Source organism: Eurosta solidaginis, chromosome 3 (genome assembly GCF_040869045.1).
Source record: "Eurosta solidaginis isolate ZX-2024a chromosome 3, ASM4086904v1, whole genome shotgun sequence".
Lineage (NCBI taxonomy): Eukaryota > Metazoa > Arthropoda > Insecta > Diptera > Tephritidae > Eurosta > Eurosta solidaginis.
Window position 1 is genome coordinate 136,916 of NC_090321.1, and position 26,464 is coordinate 163,379.

General features: G+C 36.2%; 1 protein-coding gene across 1 annotated transcript in view; it reads left to right on the forward strand.

Moving 5' to 3' along the window:
• The first annotated feature begins 21,468 nt into the window (after positions 1–21,468).
• The window catches only part of LOC137246170 (uncharacterized), a 33,989-nt gene continuing 28,993 nt past the window's right edge, over positions 21,469–26,464 (forward strand). The window contains exon 1 of the mRNA XM_067777253.1: positions 21,469–22,661. Within this exon, the coding sequence (XP_067633354.1) occupies positions 21,919–22,661 (743 nt within the window). The 5' untranslated portion in view covers positions 21,469–21,918. The remainder of the gene's footprint in view (positions 22,662–26,464) is intronic.

Consider the following 26,464-nt stretch of genomic DNA (forward strand, 5'->3'; position numbering starts at 1 on the left):
TTCGAAAAACCGAAAAAGTGCGATAATTCATTACCTAAGACGGAAAAAGCGATGAAACTTGGTAGGTGAGTTGAACTTATGACGCAGAATAGAAAATTAGTAAAATTTTTAACAATGGGCGTGGCACCGCCAACTTTTAAAAGAAGGTAATTTAAAAGTTTTGCAAGCTGTAATTTGGCAGTCGTTGAAGATATCATGATGAAATTTAGCAGGAACGTTACTCCTATTACTATATTGTGACGAATATGAGTGACACCAGGTGATACTCACATCCCTAGTCTGATGCTAAGTAAATGAAGTCACAACAACAATAAAGCAGACAGTCACTTGTATCTACATAAACGAATAAAACATTATGTCTACACATATGTACGTACACGCAGCAGAGAAGAGATGCTCCCAAAAGTATGCAATTGTAATTGTTGAAGTGTCGCTCACAAATACACGCATATGAGAAGCTATATACGTGCATCTGTAGTTATAATTATATGGCGGCAACTAAGTAAATTCTGGAAGCGCCTAGAAGATGCCACGAGGAAATCAAAGAGGATAAAAGCACCAGCGGTAGAGGCGCTATAATCAGTTTCGATTAAGACGATATCTAGCGAGCAATAGCAGTATTATTTTGAAATTCAGTTTCATTTAAGCTATCAGTTTGGTTATTAAGCCAGCTACTTGCAAAGTATAAGTGTTATAGTGAAGTACTTTAATAAAGGCCATGTTTCCATTATTCAATATTGGAGTTATTAATTCAACAGTTTAGTGATACGAACTTAGCAAAAAGGCAAATAAGAGGATTTGCAAGCAAATTCGTTACAATTGGTGTCAGAAGAGGAATTGTTGAATAAATTCCGAAGACTTCGAATACAACTTGGGCATGGCAAAGTTAAGTGAATTGAAGATCCCGCAACTGAAGAAGGAGTTGGAGAGCCGTGGATTGAATACGACCGGCATTAAACTTGAACTTCAGGCACGACTACGAGAGGCAATGGAATTAGAAGGAATTGATGTGGAAGAGTATGTATTTCATCTTGATGGCGATGAGACATAAAAATTGGAGGAGAAAAATGAAACACATTAGACAATGGCGAACATAGACTTGAACATGATATTGGTTGCAATATCGACACAAATGTCCGAAATGTCATCAGAAATATCCACCAACATGTCAACTCAACTGGAAGAACAGAAGACAAGTACTGCATCTCAACTGGAATCGCAAGAGACACGCATAACATCCAAGATGGAAATTCAGCTGGAATCGCAGGAGAACCGTATAACAGCGAAGATTGAAGCACAGGAGGCACGTATTTCAGAAATGTCATCGCAAATGTCATCTCAACTGGAAGAGCAGAAGACATATATGGCATCCCAGCTGGAATCACATGAGACACGTATTTCAGAAATGTCGACACAGATTACATCAAAGATGGAAACACAACTGAAAGAGCAAGAGGCGCGTATGTCATCAAAACTCGAAGCGCGTATGGACGAGAAAATAACGCAGTTTGAAGAAAAATTCGAGGCAGAGGTGGATGCTTTGAGAGGTCGTATACAGGAATTGCAACTTAATCGGCCGGCTGCTTCAGCGAGTAATACGAAGGTAAAAACTCCATCTTTTGACTGTTCTGTTCCTTTTCAGGTCTTCAAGCTACAGTTTGAGAAGACCGCAGCAGTGAACAACTGGAATGCGGAAGATAAAGTTCCTGCACTGTTCGTGGCATTGAAGGGGCCAGCAGCGGAAATCCTACAGACGATTCCCGAAGGAGAGCGGAACAATTATGAAGCATTGGTGGCTGCTGTAGAACGACGTTATGGAAGCGAGCATAGAAAACAGATATTCCAAATTGAGTTGCAAAACCGCTACCAAAAATCAAATGAGACATTGCAGGAGTTTGCTTCAGATATTGAAAGATTGGCTCATCTTGCAAATGCGGACGCACCCGTGGAAAACACTGAAAGGGTAAAAATCCAGAGTTTCATAAATGGCATACGAGATGTGGAAACGAAGCGGGCTACATATGCGAATCCAAAACTAACATTTGCTGAAACGGTATCGCATGCACTGACTCAGAAAGCCTCACTTTTGAGTAAGCCAGCGTACAAAGCTCATCGCGTGCAAGTGGAAAGGCCAGACTGGGTAGACGCAATTTTGGAAGCATTGAAGGGTACACAGCAGAAGAATAATGATGCAGTCAAATGCTTTAAGTGTGGAAAGCTAGGGCATATTGCGCGTTATTGCAACACCAACCCTAACAGTTCCAACAATGTGGGTGGTCGTAAACGCAGAGCAGAAGGAGATGAGCAAATCTCCAAGACCACCCAATCGTTAAACTAAATCGAGTCAGCCGCAAGGGGCGACAGCTGGCTCCCGCAATTGAATGCCCCATAATCTCTATCTCGCAGATTGGAAGAAGATCGAGCAATCTTACTGTTGGAGGACATGTGTACGGAAAGGAACGTTTACTGACTGTAGATACGGGTGCATCTCATTCCATCATTCGAGCGGATTTAGTCAACAAAAAGATATAACCGCACTGCGTTACACGCTTTACGCAACAAAATTCACCCCTGCGTGCAGGTGGCATCGCCGTCAGCTGTTGCTGAACAGCAATGCCAATTGCACTCAGCAGTGGCAATAACATTCAGTGATAAGGAAAAATGGCAACGCAGCGTGGATGTATAAAACAGTTTTTAGACGGAACCGGCAGATTAGATAGACGCGAATAAAATTGTTAAAGCTAAATTAAGAGTAGTGTCTAGAAACTAAAATAAAAGTTAAGTTAAACTAAAGAAAGAACTAAGAAGCTAAAACGTGTACAGACAAACTATTGTAAATAAAATAATTAAACTTTAAACCAAATTTTCAACAAACATTTATTTAAAAGGAAACCAAGTAAGTGTGTGTGTGTGAAGAACATAAAAAAAAATTTTTTAAATTCCAAAAATTACACAAAAAAAAAACATGTTATTTAAAAAACTATAAAAATTACAAAAAAAATTCAAAATCTAGGCAAACCCTACAAAAAAAAATTTAAAAAACATTCGAAAACCCATACAAAAAAATTTAAAAACATTCAAAAATGCAAAAAAAAAAATTTAAAAACTTGAAAAACTACAAAAATATACGGATACACGGATATTCAAAGCTTTACAAAACAAAATTGCGGAAAGGCAACTGAATTAAATCAAAATAAATTTTCATTATAAAAACTTTTAAATGGGTATATAGGGTGGTATTTGAAGTGAAGATAATAATACGTAAAACTAATTTTTTTCGGAGATAATAAAATATGCGAAATAATTACATAACTTTTTTTTTGTAACGAAAAACGCAGAAGATCTACAAATACAACATAATATAGAAAACTAACAACAACAGAGATAAACTACAAATTATTAAAAATGGAAAAATCGATAAATTTAATACATAACTGAAATAATTTATACATACATACGGTAATAATTTGGAAAATTGATAAATTCTAAAATAGTATAAAACCTAAAACTACAAAAGGGGTACTGTACCTCACATACCACATAACGGTCATAGGCAGAACACGCTTCATACAATAACGGCCATATGTACAGCTACACCTATACATAACGCCGAAAACTACAGCAAACATCAGCAGCAGCAGAGCGCTAGCAGAGGAGGTTATTATATATAACGGAAGAGGGTATCATATGGCAGGCTAGCAGCGGCAGAGATGGGTATATTATATTATTCGACTGGCAACGAATAGCGGCTTCAGAAAATTTGCAGTACGGGTATGGCGCACAGTGATTTGAAGTTTGGAGCAAGATTACGTACAGCCACGGGAGAGGACACCCAGGTAATTGGAGAAGTAGAATGCGAAGTAGCAATTGGGAACGTCACGGTACTACACAATTTTATAGTGGCAGATATTGTTGATGAAATCATAATTGGAGTGGACTTCTTAATCAACCAAGGCATCAAGATCGACATGCAAAGCAAGACGATGCGATATAAGAAAAACGGCTACGAGAGAGGCTACAGCAGTAAACGAGTACTGGTGGAAGAGAGTCAGCAAATACCACCAAAATCCGAAGCAGTCGTCTGGGCAAAGGTTGATGGAGATTGTGGGAGAAACAAATTGTGGGTTGTCGAAGCAGCAAACAAATCAGCACCGAACATACTTGTAGGAAAAACCCTGGCTATGACAAAACAAGATGGACGTATTCCGGTAAGAGTACTCAATGAGTTCAAGTCACCACTCAAACTGACCAAAGGAGCTATTTTGGGAAGATGCCAAGAGGCTGAAGTAATTATTAACTGTGAACAGCTCCAGGAACACGTTTCATCTAGTAATACTGATCTTTCAAATGACATCACGGCATGGACGGAGGGGCTGGAGGAAAGATTATCAGAGTAAGGCAAAGCAACTGCTCCTAAAGTACGCAAACATATTTGACCAGGATGGTTCCAAACCAGGCCGCACCAATGTTGTGAAACATCAAATTGACACTGTGGTGAGTCAAATTATACAAGAAATGAGCGACAGCGGCGTCATCGAACCATCAGCTAGTCCCTGGAGCTCACCGGTAGTACTTGTAAAGAAGAAGGATGGAAAAATGAGCTTTTGCGTGGACTACCGGAAGTTGAATGACGTTACGAAAAAGGATAGCTACCCATTGCCAAGAATTGACGACACTCTGGACTCGCGCTCTGGTACGAAATGGTTTTCCACACTGGACTTGAAAAGCGGCTACTGGCAAGTGGAGGTGAAGGAGGAAGACAAAGAGAAAACAGTCTTCAGCGTCGGAGATGGTCTTTGGCAATTACCAGTAATGCCCTTTGGACTATGTAATGCACCAGCTACTTTCGAGAGACTCATGGATCAGGTATTGAAAGGACTACATTGGAAAACATGCTTAGTGTGCCTGGACGACATCATCGTATTGGGCAAGAACTTTGATGAACATCTTAAAAACTTAGATGAAGTTTTCCAGAGAATAGCTGGCGCTGGTCTGAAGTTAAGTCCCAAAAAGTGTGCGCTATTTAAAAAGGAAGTAAATAACACGGACAACTGCATTGCATCCTCAATCCGATGGTATGGTAGAACGATTCAATAGAACATTGGAGGAGCACTTAAGGAAAGTAGTAGACAAGTACCATAAAGAGTGGGATACCCGCATACCATTATTCTTGATGGCTTATCGATCAGCCGTGCATGCGACAACGGGCCAAACCCCTACAAAAGTAATTTTTGGCAATGACCTTAGACTGCCAGCTGATTTGAAGTTTGGGATAGATGCCAATTCGGAGAGAAATGTTAAGAAATCCACTAGTGATTTGGAAGAAAAGCTGAGAGAGATACACGATCTTGTAAGGCAACGATCAAAAATTATGAGTGACAAGATGAAAGCGAGGTACGATAAAGCAATTAATTCGGAAGGGTTTCAGGAAGGAGATTTGGTGCTGTTATACAACCCACAACGAAAAAAAGGTTTGTCCCCGAAATTGCACTGTAATTGGGAAGGCCCATACAAAGTTGTAAAACGGATCAACGATGTAGTGTACCGCATACCAACCATTGGCAAACCACGAACCAAAATGAAAGTGGTTCATCTGGAAAGGCTGGCAGCGTTTAGATCGAGAGATTTGTCTGATCGGGACGATCAGACTTAGGTGGAGGGCAGTGTGACGAATATGAGTGACACCAGGTGATACTCACATCCCTAGTCTGATGCTAAGTAAATGAAGTCACAACAACAATAAAGCAGACCGTCACTTGTATCTACATAAACGAATAAAACATTATGTCTACACATATGTACGTACACGCAGCAGAGAAGAGATGCTCCCAAAAGTATGCAATTGTAATTGTTGAAGTGTCGCTCACAAATACACGCATATGAGAAGCTATATACGTGCATCTGTAGTTATAATTATATGGCGGCAACTAAGTAAATTCTGGAAGCGCCTAGAAGATGCCACGAGGAAATCAAAGAGTATAAAAGCACCAGCGGTAGAGGCGCTATAATCAGTTTCGATTAAGACGATATCTAGCGAGCAATATGGGTATTATTTTGAAAGTCAGTTTCATTTAAGCTATCAGTTTGGTTATTAAGCCAGCTACTTGCAAAGTATAAGTGTTATAGTGAAGTACTTTAATAAAGGCCATTTTTCCATTATTCAATATTGGAGTTATTTATTCAACAGTTTAGTGATACGAACTTAGCAAAAAGGTAAATAAGAGGATTTGCAAGCAAATTCGTTACAATATGTATGCTTAATAAAAATTGGCAAAATCGGAGAACGACCACGCCCACTTTGAAAACAAATTTTTGTAAGTTAAATTTTAACAAAAAATTTAATATCTTTACAGTATATAAGTAAATTATGTCAACATTCGACTCCAGTGATGATATGGTGCAATAAAATACAAAAATAAAAGAAAATTTCAAAATGGGAGTGGCTCCGCCCTTTTTCATTTAATTTCTCTAGAATACTTTTAATGCCATAAGTCGAACAAAAATTTACCAATCCTTGTGAAACTTGGTAGGGGCTTAGATTCTAGGACGATAACTGTTTTCTGTGAAAAAAGGCGAAATCAGTTGAAGACACGCCCAGTTTTATACACAGTCGGTCGTCTGTCCTTCCGCTCGGCCGTTAACACGATAACCTGAGCAAAAATCGATATAAAGATATACTAACCTCAGTTCACGTACTTATCTGAACTCACTTTGTGTTGGTGGTGTAAAAAATGACCGAAATCCGACTATGACCACGCCCAGTTTTTCGATATCGAAGGTTACGAAAAATGAAAAAATGCCATAATTCTATACCAAATACGAAAAAAGGGATGAAACATGGTAATTGGATTAGTTTATTGACGCAAAATATAACTTTAGAAAAAAACTGCAATAGGTGTGACACCCATATATAAATAAATAAGCGGTACCCGACAGATGATGTTCTGGGTCACCCTGGCCACATTTTGGTCAATATCTCGAAAACGCCTTCACATATACAACTACCACCACTCCCTTATAAAATACTCATTAACACCTTTCAGTTGATACCCATATCGTACAAACAAATTCTAGAGTCACGCTGGTCCACCTTTATGCCGATATCTCGAAAAGGCGTCCACCTATAGAACTAAGGCCCACTCCCTTTTAAAATACTCATTAACACCTTTCGTTTGATACCCATATTGTACAAACGCATTCTAGATTCACCCCTGGTCCACCTTTATGGCGATATCTCGAAAAGGCGTCCTATAGACCTAAAGCCCACTCCCTTTTAAAATACTCATTAACACTTTTCATTTGATACCCATATCGTACAAACAAATTCTAGAGTCACCCCTGGTCCACCTTTATGGCGATATCTCGAAAAGGCGTCCACCTATAGAACTAAGCCCACGCCCTTTTAAAATACTCCTTAACACCTTTCATTTCATACCCATATCGTACAAACAAATTCTATAGTCCCCCTGGTCCATCTTTATGGCGATATCTCGAAAAGGCGTCCACCTATACAACTAAGGCCCACTCTCTTTTAAAATACTCATTAACACCTTTCGTTTGATACCCATATTGTACAAACGCATTCTAGAGTCACCTCTCGTCCACCTTAATGCCGATATCTCGAAAAGGCGACCACCTATACAACTACCACCACTCCCTTTTAAAACCCTCATTAATACCTTTAATGTGATACCCATATCGTACAAACACATTCTAGAGTCACCCCTGGTCCACCTTTATGGCGATATTTCGAAAAGGCGTCCACCTATAGAAATAAGGCCCACTCCCTTTTAAAATACTCATTAACACCTTTCATTTGATACCCATATCGTACAAACAAATTCTAGAGTCCCCTGGTCCACCTTTATGGCGATATCTCGAAAAGGCGTCCACCTATACAACTATGGCCCACTCTCTTTTAAAATACTCATTAACACCTTTCGTTTGATACCCATATTGTACAAACGCATTCTAGAGTCACCTCTGGTCCACCTTTATGCCGACATCTCGAAAAGGCGACCACCTATACAACTACCACCACTCCCTTTTAAAACCCTCATTAATACCTTTAATGTGATACCCATATCGTACAAACACATTCTACAGTCACCCCTGGTCCACCTTTATGGCGATATCTCGAAAGGCGTCCACCTATAGAAATAAGGCCCACTCCCTTTTAAAATACTCATTAACACCTTTCATTTGATACCCATATCGTACAAATTCTAGAGTCAGCCCTGGTCCACCTTTATGGCGATATCTCGAAAAGGCGTCCACCTATAGAACTAAGGCCCACGCCGTTTTAAAATACTCATTAACGCCTTTCATTTGATACCCATATCGTACAAACAAATTCTAGTGTCAGCACTGGTCCACCTTTATGGCGATATCCATAAATGGCGTCTAACCATAGAAGGCGTCCACCTATAGAAATAAGGCCCACTCCCTTTTAAAATACTCATTAACACCTTTCATTTGATACCCATATCGTACAAATTCTAGAGTCAGCCCTGGTCCACCTTTATGGCGATATCTCGGAAAGGCGCCCCCATAAATGGCGATATCCATAAATGGCGTCTAACCATAGAACTATGGCCTACTCCCTCTTAAAATACTCTTTAATACCTACCATTTGATACACCTGGGTTACCCTAGGTTCACTTTCCTACATGGTGATTTTCCCTTATTTTGTCTCCATAGCTCTCAGCTGAGTATGTAATGTTCGATTACACCCAATCTTAGCCTTCCTTACTTGTTTTATATAAATTTATTAACAATTGCATATAGTAAAATAAAATATTTTTTTAGTATCTAGTAAAAATTTATGACTTTCAAAAATAAATATTTCAAAAAACCGTTTTTTTTTTTGTTTAAACTTTTTCTATATCGAGTGAGCAGTTTATATTTCAACTTGGGTAAATATCCATTAGTCAAAACTCATGGTTTTCGAAATATGAATTTTTGAATATTAAACCTTTTTTTCGCCATATATCAGCATACAAGGCGATCAATGCCAAATGCTTAAAATTAATTAAAATATGACATTTATTATTGAAAACATACATTTGTTATTATTTTTCAGAATATGGCAAAATATGGCGACCACCGTGGAGTGATGGTAGCGTGCTCCGCCTACCACACCGTATGCCCTGGGTTCAAACCCCGGGCAAAGCAACATCACAATTTTAGAAATAAGATTTTTCAAGAGAAAAGATTTCTAAGCGGAGTCTAACATTAAAATGTTTTTTTATTTACGCACATAAGTATTATTTTTTATTTACACAGCACAAAAATAAAACCATAAACAAATGATATACCTTCCTGGTACTCTAAAACAGCTAATCACAACTACTATTCAAAATAAATACTTCTAAGGTAAAAAAATAAATAAATGTTAGGCGCGATAACCTCCGAAGAGATTTTAGGCCGAGCTTCTCTCCCAATTTGCGTCGTGTTCCTTTTAATTTATCCTACAAATTGGCGAGACGGGGCCTACTTGTTTTATGCCGACTCCGAACGGCATCTGCAAGGCAGATGAGATTTCGTTTAGAGCTTGTCATGGCAGAAATACACTAGGGTTCACACCCCGGGCAAAGCAACATCCAAATTTTAGAAATACGGTTTTTCAATCAGAAGAAAATTTTTCTAAGCGGGATCGCCCCTCGGCAGTGTTTGGCAAGCACTCCGAGTGTATTTCTGCCATGACAAGCTCTAAGTGAAAACTCATCTGCCTTGCAGATGCCGTTCGGAGTCGGCATAAAACATGTAAGTCCCGTCCGGCCAATTTGTAGGGAAAATCAAGAGGAGCACTACGAAAATTGGAAGAGAAGCTCGGGCTAAAATCTCTTCGGAGGTTATCGCGCCTTACATTTATTTTTTTTTTTTATAAAAGGATAAAATTAAACACTCATATATTTTCGTTGCACAGAACTTGTTCCAAAACTTCTGGCTTATTTTTAATATAATTGTAAAATCCTGTACAAGTCAGTCCTAAGTTGAATTTGCATTGAATAATACGCTAATGTGCTGATATTCAACGAATTTCTTTCCTTTGTCCATTGAGATGAAACAAGAGAAAAAAATCGATCCGCATTAGAATTATAACCAAGTATCACATATAGATATTAAACTATTTTAAGTAAATTGTTTTTCTCTCCTTTTCTTTAGTTATGTTAGCTAATTAGGAAGAATACTTTATATCTATATATGTGTACTACACAATGTGCAACTATCTAGCGACGCTAGAATTTTACAATTAAAGTCGGTCGTTGGTACTCGTATTCAGACTAGTTGGAGCGCACATTATAAGCAAACCGAAACAAAAACCGGGACATTTTAGGGTTGGACCGGGACACCGGGACAAATGGCCTAAAACCGGGACATGTCCCGGAAAACCGGGACGTCTGGCAGCCCTAATAAATATATGCCCAGCCAGCATTTTTTGAAATTTTTGATCATAAAATATTCAAATATCATACCCCAAGATTATTAAAAACGTTCAAATTTAAAAGTATTTTCTATTCGAAAATTAATGTATCGTCGGGAGAAAAATGTACCATAAATGTGGTTATTCTTGAATAATCATTTTTGATTCATGTTTCGAAACGCTTTTTATTCATATTTGTTATCATTGAAAAATTGAACTTTAATTGTTTTAGAGTAATATTTGACTGCTTTTCACAGTCATTTTCTGATCATATTCGTGAACATATTTCAATCGTTTTGGTTGAAATTTTTGAATCATTTTTTAATACGATTATCATGATTTATTCTTCATATCTCATACAAAATAAGATACTACATGTTAATCATATTTCAACAGGGGAAGAAAGCATGCGGAAGTGAGCTATTTGAACCAGAGGTAACTCGCAAATATACTTGACACCTGCGACTACAACATCCAACATCAGTTATAATCGTCAATATCTTAAAAAACGATAAGGTACGGGATGTTGAAGCCATATTAAGGTATGTCAAAAGAGTTTCACTTACCTGGGGTTCAAATATCTCACAAACTTTGTATTGTCCAACCATTATGTATTTTCTGGGAAGCAGAAGGTGGAGAAATGATTGGGGACATCTTCGGTTACGAGCAGCATTTACAACATCTTTTGTATAAATAAAACAAAATGTATATATTTTTTCTAACTTCATGATTGAAAAAATTTGTGCACATGAAAAAAACATAGATAGTCGGAAAAGATTCAGAACATGATTCAATCACAAGAGGTTTGCTCGACAGACACATTTTTTGACAATTGCGGTCATTTTGCTCCCAAATCGAATTGACATCCGTTAACTGTGTTGTTTCTTTGCGAATTTTCGAAAAATATTAGTAGTAGAAATAGGAAGCAATCAGTTTACAAATACCGGATACGTACTAAACTGCATAATTCCTTAGAACATTTTTTTTACTTTATAGTGAATTTATTAACTATGCCTCGATCCATTAGTATGGCTGAACATTGAACATAGGTAATTTTATGAAAAGAGAGGACACCAAGAAGTCGTCCCCTTACGTAAGCCTATGCATATACGAAACCTAACCCAATTCGATTCACATAAAAATGTCATTAGTAAATAATGGAGATGTCATAACGAAATGTACTCATTGGGCATGTTAACTTATTCAGGTAAAAGTCTAAAACAGGAGTCTACTGCTAATACGCGTCCAAAAATATCGAGAGATGTGACCTCGACAACAATAATCCGAAGGCGGAAAAGAAAAATTGTATCTCTGTCCGGAGATATTTTCAGTTGAAGTTGGCAATTTTCATGCGGTTTTTGTAATGTTTTTGTGCACTGAAAAGATATTGTGTACAAAGGGATTTTGATTTAATTTTGATCCCACCTCATTGGTGGACCGCCCAGGGATATTTTTTATAAGCTCGGCTGAAGGCCGCCAACGCAACCCGGGGCCATTGTTCGGTTTTTCGTCAATATCTTTTGAACGAGCTAAATTTTTTATTTCCGCCTTCGAATTATTGTTATCGAGGTCAATACGCGTTTTTTGACACCTCTCGATATTTTTGGGTGCGTATTAAAAGTTGACTTTCTGTTCTATTAATTCCGCATATTCGGAACATTCGTCTCCATTTAAGAATTTGGGGAATCGGTTTATATTTGGAATATTTTGTATAAACTTATTTGATATATTCGGATCTCGTGAGGTAGTACCAAATGAACGTATTCCGAATATTCTAAATTAACGGTTTATCCGGAACGCTTCCATGAATACTTAACGGAAAAGAGCTTTCCGAAATTTCAAAATAAAAAGGTGAATACTCCCTGTGTAGCAGGACCGCACAAAAGCTTAACTCTTCTGTCAAAGTGAAGGTAGGAATATAAAGTTCTAAGACAATAAGCCATTTTCTTTTATTTTTGTTTTTGTCAGTTCAGTTGGATGCTGTGTAGCGTAACACCCCATGTCGGCTGCCTGTTCAAAATCGTGCTTTCTCAAAATATTATTCAAAAATTTCCCAATTCAGGATTTGTCACAAAATCGCCCTATATTAGAGTTAGATTGAAGAACGCTTCATCTCAGAATTCTTTTCATTAACTCCCTCTTATGACAAAATGCATTGAACTTATGCTCATATAGGGAGTTTTTGAAACAAATTTTGAGATAGTGCATTTTTAGTTATAATTCTAATGTACGACATTCTTCAAACTATTTCTGAAAGAATGACCAGACCAACATAACTTTATCAATTCACGAAATATTTAGTAGAAAATTAATCATTTCCTTAAAAACTAATATACTACCAAAGATGCTTTTCTACTACAATTTTCACTGAAGGGGATTGAATTATTCCCCGTTTTCCTTACTTCTTAAAAGCAACCCGTCCAGATTTTTCAATTTGGGAGTGTCAAAGATCTGTCATCATTGGAGAACGAACCTTTAGTTATTGAATCATGGATTCAGAAAGCTGCTTGAAAAATGATTATAAATTTTTGATCACATAAAGTAAACACATTTGATTCAAATATGATTCCAAAATGTGATTGAAAAATAATATTCAGTTTTTGATCATCAAAAATATTCATATTTGATTATTCTTTTTGTTGATTTTTATGAAATATTAAAATTTAATCATCAAAGGACTTCAAAAATGATTCCAAAAAGTGATCGAAAAATGATTTTCAGTTTTTGATCATCAAAAGTATTCATATTTTTTTTTTATTTAGTCAGAAAGAGTAATCAAATTTTACTGATATGTAGGGAAATTCAAAATTTAATCACTTAATCACTGAGTGGGTGGCGAAAAATAGGTTTAATATTCAAAAATTCATATTTCGAAAACAACGAGTTTTGACTAATGGAAATTTACCCAAGTTGAAATATAAACTGCTCACTCGATATAGAAAAAGTTTAAACAAAAAAAAAAAACGGTTTTTTGAAATATTAATTTTTGAAAAAAAGTCATAAATTTTGACTAGATACTAAACAAAAATTTTTTTTTACTATATGCAATTGTTAATAAATTTATATAAAATTAAAAGTAATAACCAACATTTCAAAGAACAAATCATGAGAATCGGTTAATTTTTGACAAAGTTATTGACAGTTGAAAAAATAAGTGAATAAAATACCGATTGCATTTTATGGAATTCAATTGCCGATAAATTCGAAAAAAAATTTTTTTGAGGCAAAAAAAACACGTGTTTCATTATTTTGAGCAAAGAACAACATATTAAATTCGAAAAAAAAAATTTTTTGAGGCAAAAAAAAAACACGTGTTTCATTGTTTTGAGCAAAGAATAACATATTAAATTCGAAAAAAAAATTTTTTCAGGCAAAAAAAAAACACGTGTTTCATTATTTTGACCAAAGAACAACATATTGAAATTTCATCGAAATCAAAAATCATGTCCTGCCCGGACCGGGTGTCTTGAAATGGAATGAGCCCTAAATATTTGCAAAAGAAAGTCTTACTACATAGATATAATGAAATCCAAAAAACAAGAAGATGAAAAAGTTTTAAGTACTTCCTTTATATAAATGGACCAAAAGGAACGAAAAATGTCATCTTAAACAAAGATATAATCTTGTTAAACTTAGATATTCAAATTTTGACATAACCTCTGTGAAAATATTTATGAGGAACTATAAAGCCCACATTTCCGAACTTAGGTAAACATTTGCTTAAAGACCAGCCCCTATCACATTATACGATAAGTGACTGAAAAGACAACTATGCAACTGTCGAACTTTTTCTAAAAATTATAAGTTATGGATCAAACGAGTGCTCGTTGTCGCTAGTTTACGTATGTCATTAATCCCATCCACCATTGCCAAGCTATTGTGATTTAGGGCCTCATTCTTTATTACGAAACGAACGTACGTTTCTTCTCAGAGACCAATCGCTAGTGTATTTGCACTACGTTATACGATGGCAACATATTATTTGACACTTGCTTTCGCTTTCTTGTTTGACAAAAAGTAAGAAACGTAAAGGCCGAACGAAAATGATAGAGAATACCATTGCTAGGCGAAATAGTTTGGAGGCGAATTGATCGTCTGAGCTATCGGTCGCAATACATAATCAAACCCTTAAAAAATGAGTTTCGATCGCGAATCGTAATACGTAACACAGATGTAATTCAAAATTTTTATTTGTTGGGAAAATACAAAGTTTTATTTTTTCATAGTTTCGTTACAAAAATGAAATTCAAAGACCACTGGACCGGCCATCTTTGCCGCAAGGAGTATTCTATGTATGTGAACATAATCTTAACAGTTGGCTGTCTTAAAATCTCGATATATAAACATTTTGAATTACATCAGTTTACAATAAAACGGGCGATGTGTTTTCTTAAGGAGACATTCTTCGTTTCTTTTGGTTGTTGTTATTGTTGTAGTGATAAAGACACTTCCCGAAGGTTTTAGGGAGTGTTATCGATGTTGATGATCCTTTACCGGATATAGATCCGGCACGTTCGGGTAACAAGCACCATTAAGGCAATAGCCCGACCATCTCGGGCACGATTGAATATGACCACACTGAACCTTCTAGGCCATCCCGCTCTTCATCCCCTAAGAAAAAATATTCGCAACGGATATGCGAGGTTGACAATCGGGTTGAGAAGCCATAAATTGCGCCGGCAACCCCATCAGTCATCATCAGGAATTGTTGAATGCAATATGTCGACATATTCCTGATGATGCTTCAGACTGAAGTCGAAATATCGACAAATTAAATAATATAATTGTATATCAAAAATTCACGTACTGTGTTTTATTAAGAATATACAATTATTTGGCCTAGAACTCGTTTTTATTTAAAAAATTTTTTTTTTATTTAATTGAAAAAAAATTTTCAAAAATAAAAATTTTTTTTTATCAATTTTATTTATATAACAAAAAAATGTAAGAAAATGATTTTTAAGTATTCTTTTCTTTATATATTATGGTAATCTACGATTAAAATAACCAGGATTAATGACTGACACAGTAAACATGTAAGTTTTTTAAAAATAATGTAACAAATTATGAATTTATTTTCTTTATTTATTTATTAAAAATCATTTTCTTACATTTTTTTGTTATATAAATAAAATTGATAAAAAAAAATTTAATTTTTGCAAATTTTTTTTTCAATTAAATAAAAAAAAATATAAAAAATCGGCCCACTCCGGGATTAGTGGGGATGATTGCAGAATTGATTGAAGTTTTTTATGAGAAAAAAAAATGGCGCAATTCGAAAAATCTCGAAAAACTGAAAATTTAAAAAAAAAAAAACTAAAATTTTTTTTGTATTTTTTCCGAAAAGTACATTTAAAAACAAATTAAAAAAAAAACAGATCCCAAACGGTCAATTTTTGAAAAAGTTATAGCATCTGAAAAACGTCTTTCTTAAGCTAGAAAAAGAAGAAAAACTTTCAGCCAATTCTAAAGGGGTGGGGTTCAAAATTGGTCGAAATGGGATGGAATGTCCCATATATAGTCCGGTCAAAAAAACATTCGAAGTTACATAAATTCCCAACAAGCTGAAAGTGAGTAAAACTACTCAGGCTGTGATTAAAAATAATGTTCATTATTACGGTACATGAAAAAAAATTATACGAGGTCAAAGGTCAATAAAATGGATTTTACGCGATTTTTTTCAAAACGGTAAGTTTTATCGCAAAAATGTTTATACAAAAATTTTGGATCATCAAATTATTGACGATTTTTTTTTTCAAAGTTACCATTTCTGTTATATATCGTTTAAAACAGTTGCTACCAAGGTCAATAAAATATATATTCGGCCGTTTTTTCTTTATTTTTTCCGACAAATGAAAATTTTGTTTTTAGTTTAAAAATTTTGTGCATAAATTTATACGAGGTCAAAGGTCAATAAAATGGATTTTACGCAATTTTTTTTTTCAAAACGGTAAGTTTTATCGCAAAAATGTTTATACAAAAATTTTGGATCATCAAATTATCGACAATTTTTTTTTTTCAAGTCACCATTTCTGTTATACATCGATTAAAACAGTTGCTAACAAGGTCAATAAAACGGATTTTCGGCCGTTTTTTCTTTATTTTTTGCGACGAATAAAAATTTTGTTTTTAGTTTCAAAATTTTGTGCATAAAAATATAACTAAAATCAACTTTCTTGTGAAAAAGTGAACCATTAGAGACCGAAATAATTTTCGCATCTTATTTGAATTGTTTTTGTTGTTAAAATTATTAACGTAAAAATAAAATTTAAAACATAAACAAAAACATGTCCAACTCACTCATTTTTGGGGAATAGTGGTATCGCTTTCTCATGGTATAAATTGTTTTTGTATTTTGAAGTTACGATAAAGTTTCGTCAGTTTTTCTAGCTTGGATTCCGAGACAAAATAAAGTAGTATCATATATGTAGGTATGATACTGTTACGAATATTAGGAACACTAAGGGGTATTGCCATCTCTAAGCCGATGCTAAACAGTGATTTGTATGCACATCAATAATTCAATCATTTGCCGTCTTTCAGTGAGTTTTACAGCTCCGGCTCACGCTCAATTCTCACGGGAATGCTATGGATCTTGAGAGACTTGAGAACCAGATGTCGTGAAATTTTCGCACACGTGAAATGTGATAGGCAGATGTCGCCGCTGTTTTTCATTTAACTCATACGGCGAAAGGCTAAGCAGCGACATCTATTTTTGAAAAAGTAGGTATATTAAAGGCCGCGTTGCCAACCTAAAAAGAAGTAATTAACAAATTATCTGGCTCAAAAATTGAACCAGACTTCTATCTGGATTTATCTGGCTCAAATCGTTGTTGTTGCAAACTCACTGAAAGACGGCAATTATGTCTACACACATGTCCATACGAGCAGCAACGCAACGAGAAGCAACGCACAAACACATGCATATATTTTATCTAAGGTGCTCACAAGAGAGGGCAATAATTTGTACAAGTATTACTCAAATGAGAAGTTATAAACGTAGTTGTGGCTGGTGATTTTGTAGCTGATAACTAACTAGTAAGTTCTGGAATGGAAAATCCTAGAAGTATGCAACGAGAAATCAAAAAGTATAAAAGGCGCGACAGTAGAGGCGCAAAAAGTCAGTTTCATTGAAGCTATCAATCAGTTTCGATTAAGCACGCTATCTGTCGGGCAATAGTAGAGTTATATATTGTGAAGTACTTGAATAAAGGCCATTTTGCATTATTAAATATTGGAGTTATTTATTCAACAGTTTAGTGATTCGAACTTAGCAGAAGGTTGCAAATAAGAGGATTTGCAGTAAATTCGTTACAATTGGTGTCCGAAGGGGCATTGTTGAATAAATTCCGAAAATTGGGAATACAACTTGGACATGGCAAAGTTGGGTGAATTGACGATCCAGCAACTGTAGAAGTTGGAATTCCGTGGATTGGCTACTTTTGGTGATAAATCCCAGCTACAAACACGACTAAGTGTAGCTATGGTATTTGAAGGAATCATCAATGCTGAGGAGTATGTCTTTCATTATGATAGCGACAAAACAACAACAAAAATGGAAGAAAAAAAACGAAACACCGCAGACAGTGACGAACACAATATCTGTACAAACATCGACAATAGCATCTCAGCTGTAGTCACAGAAGGCACGCATTTCAGAAATGGCGTCAGAAATGTTTTTAAAAACATTTGTTCGAATGTCATCGATGTTCCCTCCGGTGTGCCTCAGGGCAGCCATCTCGGTCCTATTCTGTTTTTGATCTTTATAAACGATGTTTCCACAACTATAAAATATTCTAAAATTTTCATGTATGCCGACGACGTAAAACTTTTTAAGTCATACGCGTCGGTTGAAGAACGTTCTGCACTCCAGGCGGATTTAAATCGTTTAGTTACTTGGTGTAATGCGAAATTTATGCCTCTCAACATAGAAAAATGTAAATACATGTGTTTTTCTCGTGGGAACATACAGCCAGTTTCCTACACAATTAATGGCCAAACTCTGGAAAGCGTTGATGTTTTTGTCGACTTGGGAGTTACAATGAATTGCAAACTTAGTTTCAACCCTCATATTAATGCCACAGTCAATAAAGCGAGAGGAGTTTTAGCATTTGTGAAAAGATGGGCAAAGGAGTTTAGTGATCCTTACGTTACAAAAACCCTTTTTACATCATTGGTTAGGCCGATATTAGAATATGGATCTTATCAAGTTCATGTGGATAGACTAAAATCAATTCAAAAACAGTTCTTACTTTTCGCCTTGAGAAATCTTCAATGGGACCCTCCGTATAATCTTCCTCCTTACACTAATCGATTAAAACTAATATATCTTCCTACCCTTGCAAGTCGTAGAGAAATGCTAGGTGTACTATTTATGGCTAGACTTTTAAATGGATCGATTTCAAGCCTATTTCTTTTGAACGAAGTAAACTTGAATGTTCCATGCCGAGTTTCAAGGCATTATAAACCTATAATTCTTAAACAATGCAGAAGCAATTTCCAACTACACGAACCTTTTCTATGTTTGTGTGAAGATTATAACTCTCACTCGAGAATAATTAATGTTTCGGACTCGCTCTTTGCCATAAAAAAGACGGTTCTATATTCTCTTAATAATTAAAAAATTATATTTAAACTTTTAGTCTATTGTATTTTGTGAATCTATATTTCTCAGCTGATGACTTTCTCTGTAGCTGAGCGGTTTTAGATCTCGGCGCTTAAGAAGCCACTGCCTCTCAAGGACTCGATAACAAAAAAATTATAAATAACACATAAATGAGAATTAGGATACAAAAAAAAAACAAAAGTATGTATGAATTAAAAAAACAAAACAAAACCAGGATTAGCCTGGTTTCATCGGGCCCCTTGAGGGCAGTGCGCTGCCACAACGTCCGAGTCATGTCATCTCAATTGGAAGAACAGAAGACATATATGTCATCTCAACTGGAAGCGCCAGAGGCACGTATATCTGGAATGTCGACAAAAATTTCGGAACAGGTATCATCGCAGCTCTTTGCGAAACTGGAAGAGCAGGATGCAAAAATTTTATAACTCGAGGACAAAATTGATGCCGAGATAGAAGCGTTGAAAGCCCTTATGCAACAGTTACAACTAAATCGCCCAACTGTTCTAGCGAGCAATCCGAAGGTAAAAACTCCATCTTTTGACGGCTCTGTTCCTTTCGAGGTATTCAAGCTTCAATTTGAGAACACGTCAGCAGTGAACAGCTGGAATGCTGAAGATAAAGTGGCTGCTCTATTCGTAGCATTGAAGGGGCCAGCAGCCGAAATCCTACAGACAATTCCCGAAAGAGAGCGGGACAACTATGAAGCATTGATGGCCGCTGTCGAGAGACGTTATGGGAGCGAGCATAGAAAACAGATATACAAAATTGAGTTGCAAAACCGTTACCAAAAAGCAAATGAGACATTACAGGAGTTTGCTTGGGCGGTCGTAAACGCAAAACGGGAAGAGATAAGCAACAGCGTGCCAGATGTAAAAATCGAGAACTGTTGAATGTCCTGTAATATCTGTCTCGCAAATTGGAAGAAAATCGGGTAGTCTTAACGTCAGAGGAAATGTGGATGGCAAAGAACGTGTACTGACTGTCGATACGGGCGCATCTCATTCCTTGATCCGATCTGATTTGGTGAACAGGAGAGTAAAGCCATTACCTGGAGCAAGATTGCGTACGATTACTGGCGAGTATAACCAAGTCCAGGGAGAAGTGGTATGTGAGGTATTAATTGGAAAGGTCATGGTTCTACACAAATTTATTGTGGCGGAGATTGTTGATGAAGTCATATTGGGAGTGGACTTCTTAGTTGACCATGACATCAGGATCGATATGCGGAGAAAAATTATGCGCTATAAGAACCAGGATATACCACTTAACTTTAGTTTGGAGAAAGGGTTCGGCAGTAATCGGGTACTGATGGAGAAGACTCGACAAAGACCACGAAATTCAAAGGTAAAGGTTGATGGAACAAATGGGCCAAACAAATCAAAACCGACGGTACCTGTGAGAGAGACAGTGGCATTGAAAAGCCCCAACGGACGTACTAAAACGAAGGAAAGAATTGCAGAAAGAATGCAAGGGTGGTTTCAAGCCAGGGCACACTACTGTTGTGAAGCGTCGGAGCGATCCTGATTATGCAAAGCAAATCCGTCCAGCGCAAGCTCTACGAAGTAGTTCATTGGCCAAACAACAGAGTGTGATGGAACGGCCCAGGGTAATGAGTAGTAAGATGAAACACTGGCATGACAAGAACTTTAATTCGGAAGGTTTCTTGGCGGGAGATTTGGTACTGTTATACAACCCTCACCGGCGGAAAGGTGTGCCATCCAAATTTCGGTGCAGTTGGGAAGGCCCGTACAAAGTTGTCAAGAAGATCAGTGACACCATCTACCGCATACAAACCATTGGGAACCCACTAAGAGTGGTACATTTGGAGATGCTAGCAGCGTTTAGATCGAAAAATTTGTCTGATCGGGACGATCAGACTTAGGTGGAGGGCAGTGTTACGAATATTAGCAACACTTATTGCCATCTCTAAGCCGATGCTAAACAGTGATTTGTATGCACATCATTATGTCTACACATATGTCCATACGAGCAGCGGAGAAGCAACGCACAAACACATGCACATATTTTATCTAAGGTGCTCACAAGAGAGGGAAATAATTTGTGCAAGTATTACTCAAATGAGAAGTTATAAACGTAGTTGTGGCTGGTGATTTTGTAGCTGATAACTAACAAGTAAGTTCTGGAATGGAAAAGCCTAGAAGTACGCAACGAGAAATCAAAGAGTATAAAAGGAGCGACAGTAGAGGCGCAAAAAGTCAGCTTCATTGAAGCTATCAATCAGTTTCGATTAAGCTCGCTATCTGTCGGGCAATAGTAGAGTTATTTATTGTGAAGAACTTGAATAAAGGCCATTTTGCATTACTAAATATTGGAGTTATTTATTCAACAGTTTAGTGATTCGAACTTAGCAGAAGGTTGCAAATAAGAGGATTTGCAGTAAATTCGTTACAATACAAACAGATAGAAAACATGTAAGGAAGTTTAAGTTTTGGCGAAACCGAACATTATACAGCTATGTTACCACCGCTAAAGAGCGACCGGTATACTCACCGTTTTCAGCGGCACCGCTTTGTTGGAAACTACGAACGGTTACGGCAGTAATTTAAATTTAACTTTTACCCAATATAGGACAGGACAAAGTCTGCCGGGTACGCTAGCTTACTATAAAATTTAGCAAAGTAAACATCCAATAGCTTTGAGCCAGACTCATGAAACAAAAAGTAGAGCAACTCAGAGCAACAAAGTTTGTCATTAAATAAAATTTATACCATGTACTTCAGTTTAAAATAATGTATTGTTTTTTTCTTCAAACCCGTAGAGCGAATGTTTATTTAAAAAAAATTTCATATTGAATTTTATACGTAATATCACCAACCGTAAAACATACAAATTCTAAAATAACAAAATGTTCGCGTCCGGCAGTAAAACAAAAAATATAATCGTCCGCACATCGATTACCCATAGGCAATTGCCGCAACCAACCACAACAACAACAACCAAGTCACAACGTTCTGCACGTCGTGTTGGCTCAACTGGTGGCGAAATAACAAGAATCGGTGGCGATGGCGGCATTGGCTCCCTAAATGGACATCGGTTTTCACCACAAATGAAATCGAAATTTACCGAACGTAAGGTTACACCTGTTCTAACACGTAGCCAAGTACAATCATCAAGTACCAATACCAACTCTTCCCTGATTGGAATGGCCCCCAGTCATGGCGATGGACGAAAGACAATGCGCGGCATACCAAGTAACACAGCGGCACGTGCAAATGCACGGCAAATGCAGAAACTAGAAGCAGTAGCAGCGGTTTCTAAATTAATTGAAAGTCCAAACAAGCAAACAGAGCATTTTGAGCAAATAAATTGTGTAGAGACTGGCGTACAGACCAATGAATCCGAAATACTTAATCACGATTTAATTGTTGGCGATATTAAGTTGCTTCCTGCTACGGCAAGCGTTTTAGCTGAGATTGAGCGCCAACACAATGAAGTTCGCAAAAGCCAATTGCTTAAGGTACAGCGTAAATTTGAAGTTCATTCCGCGAAGCAGGAAGAGCACTTAACCGATTTGAAGGAGTTCCTTGAACAGTCGGTAATAACAAGGCGTGCACGTAAACCAAAGTTGACAATCGAACTTGACAGAAAGTGAGTAGTTTTTTTCTATTGAATAAATGGGGTGCTCACAGTCCCGTCTTATTTATACGAATCGTAACACACGATACGGGCCCAGGAGGAGTTAAAAACATGCGTAGGAAATTCAAGGGATTAAAATATTCCCTAAAGATGTTTCAAAAAATGTTTAAACCTATGGTGGGCTGTAAAAAAAAGGATACAATTTCTAACCGTGTGGAGTAAAACATTGGCTTTATAGCTTCAAAGCTTCCGCAACCCAATGGTCAACCCCACCTACGCGAGGGACATTCTGTTACAAATATGAATGTATCATACACATGTTTAGCAGGATTCCTCATGGAACTACGGGGTGGGGGTAGGGGGCGTTTTTGTTTAGAAGGTTTAATGTGGTCATATTAATCGTGCCCGAGACAGTCGGGCTATTACCTAACGGCGCTTTGTTACCGGAAGGTACCGGATCTATATCCGGCAAAGAACCATCAACATCGATAACACTCCCCGAAACCTTCGACGTTTGTTGTTAGCCGAATGTCGAGTTGAACCTGTTCGGAACTTCCCGTTCGGACGTTCAGATTTTGTTTCTACTAATCTCTGAATTATAAATACAATAATAAGTGGCATGTTAATATTTTATTGTTAATGTGCAAAATTATATCGAAAATCGCATTGGTTTTTGCAAAATTAATTTTTTAACTTCACCACTCAGATATGATAAAGTCTGCTTCAAATAATGTTTTAAAGAAAATCAGATTAAATTTTCTAAAAAGCGTTCGGACGTTGAAACTTTTGACACCTTTACAATCTTGACTGCTATTGCTTCTCGAATCAAAAAATTAAAAGATAATAATTATGCCCTAAGATGATTTTAGGTTAGAAATTTGGAAAATTCAAGCCTACATATGAGCAACGGTTTAACGTTTCCAAATTTTCAACCTAAAAGCATCTTAGGGCAATTTCTTTTTATAGAAACATTGGCAGTCAAGATTATAGTGTCAAAAGTTGGAACGAGCAAAGAAAATAAACTAGTGTTTATACATATGTAGGTAAAGGACTTATTTTTTTAAACTTGTGTTTAAATTCACTCAATGGGGTACGGATATACAAGGGAAAGACTAAAAGGGGTCACTTCCGTACCTATATAACAAAAGCGTGCTATAGTTTTCGGTTTAACATTAAACTGTATAAACTTATGGCGTTCGCTTTTCTGGACAATATGTAACTCTAATGTTACTTTAATTGAGATTTTAGATTAAGAAGACGTATTTATATTAGAATTCTTGGTTTAACGATTTAGTGTGCTTGGCGGTTAGCGGACTACTCACTCAACTGTCGACCTTCCACTGGATCGCATTTTTCTTTTCTTAAAAGAGCATATCCTTAGCTTAATTCACAAAGGCCATAACCAACAAGTTTAAAGTATTGAAGGACTTATTTTTAAAAGACTTATTTTTTTTAACTTGTGTTTAAATTCACTCTATGGGGTACGGAAATACAAGGGAAAGACTAAAAGGGGTCACTTCCGTACCTATATAGCAAAAGCGTGCTATAGTGTTCGGTTTCACATTAAACTGTACAAACTTATGGCGTTCTCTTTTCTGGACAAAATGTGACTCTAATGTTACTTTAATTGAGATTTTAGATTAAGAAGACGTATTTATATTAGAATTCTTGGTTTAACGATTTAGTGATTGGCGGTTAGCGGACTACTCACTCAACTGACGACCTTCCACTGGACCGCATTTTTCTGTTCTTAAAAGAGCATATCCTTAGCTTAATTTACAAAGGCCATAACCAACAAGTTTAAAGTATTGAAGGAGTAGCAAAAAAAAAAAACATTTTTTTTCACATTCACTACATGCAAAAATTGCTTTTAAGAAGTGGCGTTACTCCCTAGTTATTGGTTCTAACACTTTAAAGTTTGGTATTTTAATATTTTATACATATATGCGAAAGCCTGTTGGTTAGAGCCATGAGCTTATATATGTAAGTAACGCCACGGATTCAATTTAAACGACTTCTTTATGCTGATGAACGATTTCTACAAATTATTGTGAAAGAAGTGCGTGTTTAATGAACAAAACCGCTAAAATTTAGAATATTTGAAATTGATGTTGAGAACTATGATTTTCTCAAAGACTGGAGAAATATTATTTCGATGCCTAAAACGTTACAGTTATTCTTCGCCTACATATCTGCTGGTATCGCCTCTCCAGAGAATTTAAACACAATGAGAAGGCGTTTTTTTGGCATCCACTGCTTACGATCCATTTGCATGTGACACGTCTTGCACTTCACCACTATTCCCCAAATTCATGTTAACTTAACAGGGTGCAAGACGTAACAGAAAATTAAAAAATAACTTAAGACACTGCCACAGCATCAAAGCGACCAAACTTTTTATACATGTCTGCCTTTAATTGGAGTATTATTGAATATGTATATATGTATGTACATTTGAACTTTTTTGCTTTGGTTTGTATTTTCATACATATATATTCAATGATACAATGCTCAACATCTGATCTCAACAGGCACATGTCTTTTGTGTATTGTTGGTCTTATTTACATATTTAAGGGTTGATTTGAGGCAGGTCAAATCTATTTAAGTTTGACTTGGCTTAGTAAACCTGCCTTTGAAAATATTCAAGTACATAGGTACTTACATCATTGTACTGAATAACACATATAAAATGCTTTAGGAAATTTCTTTATAGGTACCTCCCCTCCCACCCATAGTCCAAATAATAACTAAATATTTTTTTATTTATTCAATTGTTATCAAATATTTTATTTATTTCAATTTTTCAATTTATTAATAATTCATACTTCATGGTTAATATGCATACATTTTATGCAAATTAACGTTTTATAAATATGCAATGGATTTCGTGTGCACAGAAATTCCAAGTGTGCAAATGCCGTCGGCAAAACACTATTTGCATGCATATTTCAATTTGCATACATTTTCCTAACATTTTAATTTATTAACAAAAAGGGATGGGATAATTCATAAATGTATGATTAATTTACATACATTTCATGAAAGGGCACATTTTGGGTATATGAATAGGTTTTTGTTTGTAAAGAAATAAGCAAAATTTCTGAAATTTGCATCAACATAAAACAAGCAAATATATTGCTATTATTATATTAATTAAGTTCAATTTCATATTAAATCATAAAACAAGCAAATATATTGCTACAAGTAATAAAATTTTAATTTAATTAATCCTACTAAATACCTATATTCCCACAAAGAAATCATATTAAGAGAAAATCCAGAGAATTTATACACCAGCTGAAACTGTTGACAGAGAATTTTCTGCTGTTAACTGGTTAACATTGAAATTGGATTGTGTGTGGTGAAGTGCAAGACGTGTTCACATGCAAAAAAGTTGGAATCTAGCAAAAACGCCTTCTCATTGTGTTTAAATTCTCTGGTATAACATTTTATACTAGGTAACTTTTTTAATTTTAACTTGAATTTTGCGTACGTCATTGTGAATGATAACTAAGTGTGATATCTTCTGCATAGACGTCAAAATTCCAAAGTGGTTGGATGTACAGGTTAGAGTTGGCAAATATCCGTGTACCTATGATTTTGTCACAGTTACTGAAATATCACAGTACACTTCAGCGACAGCTTACATGGAATATTCGTGACTGATTGTCTGTGACAGAATTTATTTCCCGTTACCAATCACAGACTCAAACATAGCTCTCATCAAAGGAACAAATCGCTTCTATGCTATGAAGCAATACAATGAGCAAGTTACTTAAGCTGCGAATAAATAACAGTAGATGTCCCAAAAAAT